We start from the raw sequence: 7,675 nt of genomic DNA, 5'->3' as shown, positions 1-7,675 counted from the left end.
AATATGTTGTTGTAATAGCTTAAATCAACTTTTCATGGACAAATCCAAATTTTTTATTTTAAAAAGAAATGAAGAATAATATTATGAGGAAGAAATCATAGATAATCCACAGAATTTGACACCGAGAATAGCTAGGAATCAAACCGAATAGTTACAAATACATTGATCATTCGATTACAAATTTACTGATAGACATTCAGGATTTAAATTTCTGAAAGCCAATTACACTTTTGCCTATAACTTGCTTTTCTAATTAACTAACTAAAGCATAGCCCTTTAAATTTTAAAACAGACAAATCATGACACGCAGCCAAAGTCTCCAAAATGCCATCGCGATTTACTTAGAAGATCTTCCTTTCACTATGTCCGTGGCGGAGCAGTAGTATTAATTCAAAGGCGAGCGCTCCGTCTCTTAGAAAGTTTACCCACGTCTTCAACGACGCGTTTAACCAGCGCTGCCTCATATCTGCGGAGAATCTGTTAATGTTAAGGGTTTCAGCAGAAACAGTAGCATATAAACAAATAAGATCAGAGCAGTGATGAGTTGCCTACCCATTCGTGTCTTCTTTAAGCGACCACCCGGAGAGACGAGAGATTGTCGTGAGAGCAGTCTTCCATTCATCAATTTCTTGTGGGCTGTATCTCCCACTGCTCTCATGCTCTTGGAATGCTTCAGCAAACGGGTTTCCATGTGATTGATGTGGGTGCCGAACATGTGAGGGAGTGACATCGTAAAACAAAGGAACGGCGATGGCTGAATCGCTGTCCTTCCCATTCTTGTGAAGTACTTGGTGCGCGATAAGGGAGACTTCTTTCAGGCACCAGATAGATTGTGCGTAATTGTGGGAGAATATTGGAATCAAGATGTGGCTCACCTCAATTGCGTGATGTAAGGCTGCAGAGATATCGTCACCTTTGTTGATTTGCTGGGTGTCTAGGAAGACACTAAAACCAGCGCTGGTGAGGGAGTGGTAGAGATGATCGACGAACCCTCTTCTCACATCGCGCCCTCTGAAACTCAGAAACACATTGTATCGATTCCTCCTCCTTTGTCCTCCTGCCATTCAAGCTGATGGGCAAAATCGAGAACACAACATCAACACATAAATATAGGTTAATCAATTCTGAAATCCAGAATGGAAATAATGGATTCAAAATATATGTATATATAGATAAAAGTTAGGGTGATTTAGAAAATACATGAAAGCATAATGGAGTCTGCTGCCCCAGATTTCGGCCGTTCGATAGAACCCTTTCGGTAGAAATCGAATGACAACGATGTGTGTAGGTAAGATAATTGTGCCTGTGGGTACAACTAACCTCGCTAGGCGACAAGTATCTTCACGCTGCACCGTGTTGACTGTTTATATTCGGTAGGCCACCTGGACGATGTTGACTGTTGCCTTCGCTATGCGACAATTATGTGTGCTATGCAGTAAAACATGGTAGTGACGCCGTTCATTCCTGACCTATGGTCATCGAACGCCCCCACAGATACGACAGATTTATAGTGGTGTCAGCTCGATCACAAGTCACAAAACTTCAGTCAATTATACCTTCGCATTGCAATTTCTAGCCATCCAGTCTTTCCACCCCATGGTCATCGAATTGGCCTATGTAGAGCCCATGCTTGTCGGTCGATATAAAAAGACAAATTTATACTGATGTCAGCTTCATCACTAAGTGGTCGATATAAAAAGACAACTTTATACTGATGTCAGCTTCATCACTAAGTGGTCGATATAAAAGGACAAATTTATACTGATGTCAGCTTGATCACTAAGTTGCAACATCTTCAAATATCTTCGCTGTGCACTTTCTAGGCATCCATTCTTTCCACCCCATGGTCATCGAACGGCCAATGTATCGACCATCTCCGTCCCCCAAAGACAATTCACCCTGCTCTCCGGCTTCAAAGTCGTTTTTCTCGTTGGCGTCCCCGTATACGCAAGCGTCTCCATTGGAGAACTCTCCCTCATCATTTGCTTCCTCGTATATCAAAGCGTTTAAAAGTATTTGCATGTTGTCAACCTGTTGCTTTTTTTTTTCTTTTTCTTTTCGGTGAAGGGTTGTAAATGAGCAAGGATATTTAGATAGAGGAATTATTTTTACCCTCAAAAGTAGTCTGAATTTCGGTAAAAAAATTCAAAAAATCTTGCAGTGTTTGAATTATGTTTTTGGTGGTGGAAATGGATTCAGCACTATCAAAAACCCTTGGGGAACAGAATCTAATTCCAATCACCTATTAAGTGTCAAAACTGTCCCTCCAAGTGTTCTTCACTTTCTTGTAAAAGATTAAGCTTCAATCTCCTTAAAACATTTTTATTATAAAAAGACTCCATCAACTAATATGGATTGTACCTATATGAAAGCCAAGTTAGTTGCAAGCCTCTTGATACCTTAGCATAAGATGGAGACTACTTGGACATGGGATGGTTCTCTAAACTGGTTAAAGGAAGAGAAAGGAGAAGTGAGGGACTTGCATGCAAGTCCTATACAAGCCACCACCCATATTGGGTATTGTTCTCACTGAACTCCTTAAAGGACCACTTTAAAGGCTAGGAAATGGGGAATATGAGGGGAGGATTGGAATGAAAAGCTTGCTGGGTTTTGGACAACTAAACTAACAAGAGTGAATAATGGGTTGTTAACAACTTTATTGTGAGAATAATGCAGAAATGGTTAGTCATGAGTGGTTGAACTGAATTAGTTGTAGGTGGTTGAACAGAATTAGTTATGAGTGGTTAGGTGTTATTCCTATATAAGTGTGATGTAATTGAACAAATAAATGAATGAAGTTTGTGAGTTTTCTGTTTTTAAGTTTGGTATCAGAGCTCAGGGTTTGAGCTGGGGTGAGAGCGTAGGTGAGGAAGGCCGAGTGGTGTTTGCGTGAGGCCAGATCTACTGTTGAAGAGTGAACTTGTTTGTGCCACCTGCGAAGCTGTGGAACCGAGTGTTTTGTCTGTTGCTGCTGTGCTGCCAAGACCCCTGTCAAGAACTCGGGTAGCAGTTACTGTTGTGCGTATGTGCTGCCAAGACCCCTGTCAAGAACTCGGGTAGCAGTGTTTTAAGTTGGTATAATCCATTTGCTGGTGTGCTGTCACCATAGAACCGGCCCGTTGCAGCCATCAAGAAGCTGTTGCTGCGTGGACTGAAGAACCGTCCGTCCAGAACTTTGTGAGGTGCTGTCCGTCGAGAAGCGTCTTGTGCTGGTGCTGTGGAGGCCCGTTGCAACCATTCCACTCTGCCGTGGATCGTGAGTGCGTCCAGAACTTTGCTGGCGCGTGTTAGTGGTAAACCCGACGTGAAGTGTGAGTGCGTCCAGAACTTTGCTGCAGAAACCGTTGTGTGTATAAAGAGGAGACGCCAACGCCACATTCTTCACTGTGGAGAAAACATGTTGTCTCTATGGTTTTTCAGCCACCACTTCTAAATCCTTGCTAGTTTCTTTAAGAACAGGCAAGGTGCTTCCTGTATAGAATGCATCGCTTTTTCTAGCAATCTCATATGAGCAGTCCTTATCAGATCCCTTATCCTCTCTTGCATTCTCTTTCGGGCATTCTTTTTGAATCTCATAATCCTCACTACATGCCGCATCGCATAACTGTTCCTCTCTGGCATTCTTATTCGACCAAAAGTTGGATCGTCACTGTGTGATGAATGTCAAAAATATCAGTGGAGGAAACCAAAAAGCTGAATTGATGAGCGGTATACGTGAGAGGAAGAGGAAAATTGTTCGACAGAAGAATAATATTGGTGATAAAAAAATATCATATGTTAAAAGTGAGTGTGTGCAAAAAGGTTTGGAGTTTTTTGTCTGAGTTATTTTCGTTGTTCAGAGAGGCGTCCGGTTTGGAGTCAAAGCTGTGAAGCAGTGAACTCTGCTGTCTTTGTCCGAAAATTTTTAGAGGGGAATATCATCGTTGTGCGTGGAGGTCTTTGGTCAGTGGAGGTAAGAACCGTTGAGCGTGCAGAATTGTGCCGTTGTGCGTTGCCGTGGTTTCATTAACGAAACTTCCAATAGATACCATCTGTGATTCTTTGCAGAAACTGTTGTGTTCTTTGCAGAAACTGTTGTGCCGTGGTCATATTCTTTTTCAGTCGGCCCAGTTTTCTTTGTTTTGTTGCAAAAATCGTATAAGTGGGTCTTGTTCAAGAGAGTGCTGTTAGTGTGCACCGTTTGTGACAGGTGATAAAGCTAAGTGATATGTCTATTATTTTAGACAATGATCTTTTTAATGATCATTTTCTCATGAACCCATTTGGGATTAGCAGTGTTTTTGAGTCCATTGACAAAGAGTTTCATGTTGTTGAAGATCATGTCCCTGAAGAAATCACTCATGTTGTTGAGGATCACGCTGTTGAAGAAATCACTGAGATTAAAACTTGCCCGGTTGTTAGCAGTTTTATTGGATCTACTTTCAAAGATGACTGCATTTTGGTGACTCCTTCGTTGGTTCCTCATGGAAAGTGGGGAGAACATGAATTAAATTACCTCGTTCGAGATCTTGCATTGCCTCTCAATCCAAAAGAGGTTGTTGACGTTAAGTATGTAAGCAAGGAGCAAAGGAATTTCATAAGGAAACCCTAAAAGGTGAAGATGAAACTGCACCAGCAATGGAAAAGGAACAAGCATGGACCCTCATAACTAATTCTGTTCAACCACCTACAACTAATTCAGTTCAACCACTCATGACTAACCATTTCTGCATTATTCTCACATTTATAAGTTCAAAAAAATAAGCTAGATTACCTCTTGAGCTTCATTTGGGTGTAAAAGAAACTGCTTTGTGAATTATTTATGCACTATACATTATAAAATTTATAAAATGAGGAATTAACCCCTTCTTCTCACTAGCACTTTCAAATTTTTAAATGTTGTTTAATAAAAAGATACCCCTGCAAAAGAAGTGGTCCAAGGTATCCCCAAATAGAGTAACGTTACGACCAAAACTGATCTAATTACCATTTAGCCCAATGAGTAATCAATAAGAACTCAAAGTAAACTGATCTAATTACCATTTAGCCCAATGAGTAATCAATAAGAACTCAAAGTAACAAAGGCTAACCCTTTGATACTACAAAGATCTTATGAGGCTGGTTTGTTCCAAGGATTCCTTGGCTTTACGTATTAATGCTCGACAATTGACCAAGCATAACTTGATGCTAAAGAGAGTGTTTTCAATATATATCCTTGAAAATAAACATTAATTAGGCACTCCCGTAGGTTGTGTAACCTAGTTTTCTTTAAATTCATAATGTTTGCCATACCTCCGTGACTAATATATATGTTTAGCTTTGTAATTAGATGATGGTTGAATTCCCATTCCAACACACATATTAGGGTTAATATGATATATCAAATTTAATATAAAAAATCGGTTAATATTATTAAATTTGGCTATTTTATTTTTAATATTGTTCAGACTTTGTACTTTATTTAAAAAGTCCAAGTTTCCTATCTATCTTTGGGAACGAAAAGAAAAGTAAGACAAAATTTTATGAAAAACACCATATAAATCATCAATGCAAAGATCCCACCTAACACACCAAAAAAATTCCATCTTCAACCTAAACGCACTCCCTGTATGTATAGGAAGATTACACGAAACACATGGAATATAATATTTTCGAGGGAAATATTCATGAAATTACACGCTAGTAATGTGCAAGTTAAAACTGCAAATGACAGAACTGAGTATAGGAGACGATTTACTATTGAAAATGTATATATATATATATGAAATTACACCATAGTTATGTGCAAGTTTACATGAAATGCCATCGTTCCAATCTACCCAGCACTATTAACGCATGTTACAGATTTTGTCTGCCCGTAATGTTCCCAAAACCTATGAACATTAGCTATGAGCACAGCCATGGCGGTGGTCGAGCACTAGTACTAAAATGAAGGCAAGTTGTTCCTCTCCTGCAATGTTTGGCTACGTCTTCAACGACGCGCTTCACCAGCGCTACTTCGTAACTGCATAGGCTACAAATTAAAAATTGAAGAAGAAGCGTATATAGAGAAATAAATAAGAATAGAGAAGTGAATAAAGAAATAAATAAGAATAGAGAAGTGAAGTGAAGTGAAGGGAAGCGTGAATCACCCACCCATTGGTGTCTTATTGGAGTGACCATCCAGAGAGAAGACAAAATTAGACAAAATTGAAAGAGAGCATCCTTCCATTCACTAATTTGCTGTGGGCTGTATCTCCCATTGCTCTCGTGCTATTGGAATGATTGAGCAAATGGGCTGCGATGAGATTGATCCGGGTGCCGAACATGAGACGGAGGGACATTGTAAAACAGAGATACGGCGATGACCGACCCCTTTTTCCCTTCTCCTGTATTTCGCGTGCGATAAGAGAGATTTCTCTGAGGCACCATGCAGATTCTGTGTAATTGATGGAAAATATGGGAATGAGAATGCGACTGTTCTCATTGCGCGCTGTAAGCCTAAGGAGATGCCCTCTCCCCTCTCGAGATCGTAGGTGTCAAGGAAGACAGTGAAGCCTGCGGTGGTCAGGGCGTCATAGAGATGATCGACAAACCCTCTTCTCACATCACATCCCCTAAAGCTTAGAAACGCGTCATATCCTGTGCGACTGCTTATCCTGCCATTGCAATTGGAGAAGCGGATGGATGAAGGCCGAAAACACCACCTCAGATGCCTGAACTCAATTTTGAAATATTGCAATCTGTTGATGGTGCTGGACCTATCAAGATGTCCCCCGGTAAGAAGTCCCAATTAGATTTCAGACCGTTTGGTGTAGGAGTCTCAACAGTGGGTCGTATGGTATCGTCTTGACCGCGGTTGCACGCAAAGGCAATTAAGATGTCCCTGTTGGTAGCAAGGGTGTGACATGCGTAGCAAGCCAAGGAAGGTGTATGAACAGTTCTAACACACAGAAAGTGAGGTGAGTGCGCCCCTTAGAAACTTGTGGAAGCACCTGCCTTGGAAGGGAACATAAGAGCAAATATGCATCACAAACTGGAAACCAAGTAAGCTAAAAATCCAAAGTGATGGTTAAACCAATAACACATCTCATTAAGATTCATACATACTTATACAAAAAGTGTCCATACATGCAAGTGGAAGCAAACATATACATACATCATTAAAGTAACAAAGATAGCTGAAATACAATAACAACATATGCATGAAACGTGTTGGTTGTACTATATTAAGAAGTGAAAATTCCAATCATACATTACAACCATGACCAACTAATATTCCCAATAGCGGAACATTACAGTTCTCACACTTGAAGCCAAATAAGAGTCATCAAGTCACACCAAGTCCTACCATGCCTCTACATAACTCATGTTTATTTTGTGGTAGAATCTTAGTGAGCATATCAGCAGGGTTCCTATCTGTATGTATCCTTTCCAAGGATAACTGTTCTTCCTCCAACACATGTTGGATCCAATTGTACCTTAAGTCAATGTGCTTGGTTTTCTAATGAAATGCTGGGTTTTTCGCCAAGTGAATGGCACTCTGAATATCACAATATAACACATACTTGTCCTGCTTTATTCCTATCTCTCCTAGGAATCGCTGCATCCACAACATCTCTTCACAAGCTTCTATTGAAGCTATGTACTCTGCTTTTGTTGTAGAGAGGTCTACTATTCTTTGTAGCCTTGACACCCAAGATACTACTGCACCTGC

The 7,675-nt window shown here is 40.3% G+C and overlaps 1 protein-coding gene across 1 annotated transcript; it reads right to left on the bottom strand.

The window, feature by feature from the left end:
• Positions 1-390: 390 nt before the first annotated feature.
• Positions 391-1,064, bottom strand: LOC149139174 (toll/interleukin-1 receptor-like protein). The gene is made up of 2 exons (XM_089450624.1): positions 553-1,064; positions 391-466 (listed from the first exon to the last, which is right to left on the bottom strand). Exons 1-2 carry the CDS (start codon positions 1,062-1,064, stop codon positions 391-393), a joined length of 588 nt encoding a protein of 195 aa, XP_089306750.1.
• Between the last annotated feature and the right edge of the window lie 6,611 nt (positions 1,065-7,675).

The sequence above is a fragment of the Pinus tabuliformis genome, chromosome X, assembly GCF_031772625.1.
Source record: "Pinus tabuliformis cultivar Carrire ecotype Pingquan chromosome X, CPIR1, whole genome shotgun sequence".
NCBI lineage: Eukaryota > Viridiplantae > Streptophyta > Pinopsida > Pinales > Pinaceae > Pinus > Pinus tabuliformis.
Note: the sequence above shows the minus strand (reverse complement) of the source record. Positions and strands in the feature narration are given on the sequence as shown.

Excerpts from the sequence above, each read along its gene's own strand:
- LOC149139174 (XM_089450624.1), bottom strand. The coding sequence starts at position 1,064 with ATGGCAGGAGGACAAAGGAGGAGGAATCGATACAATGTGTTTCTGAGT. Across the intron at positions 467-552 it reads CTTAAAGAAGACACGAATGG|ATATGAGGCAGCGCTGGTTA; the intron begins GTAGGCAACTCA and ends GATTCTCCGCAG.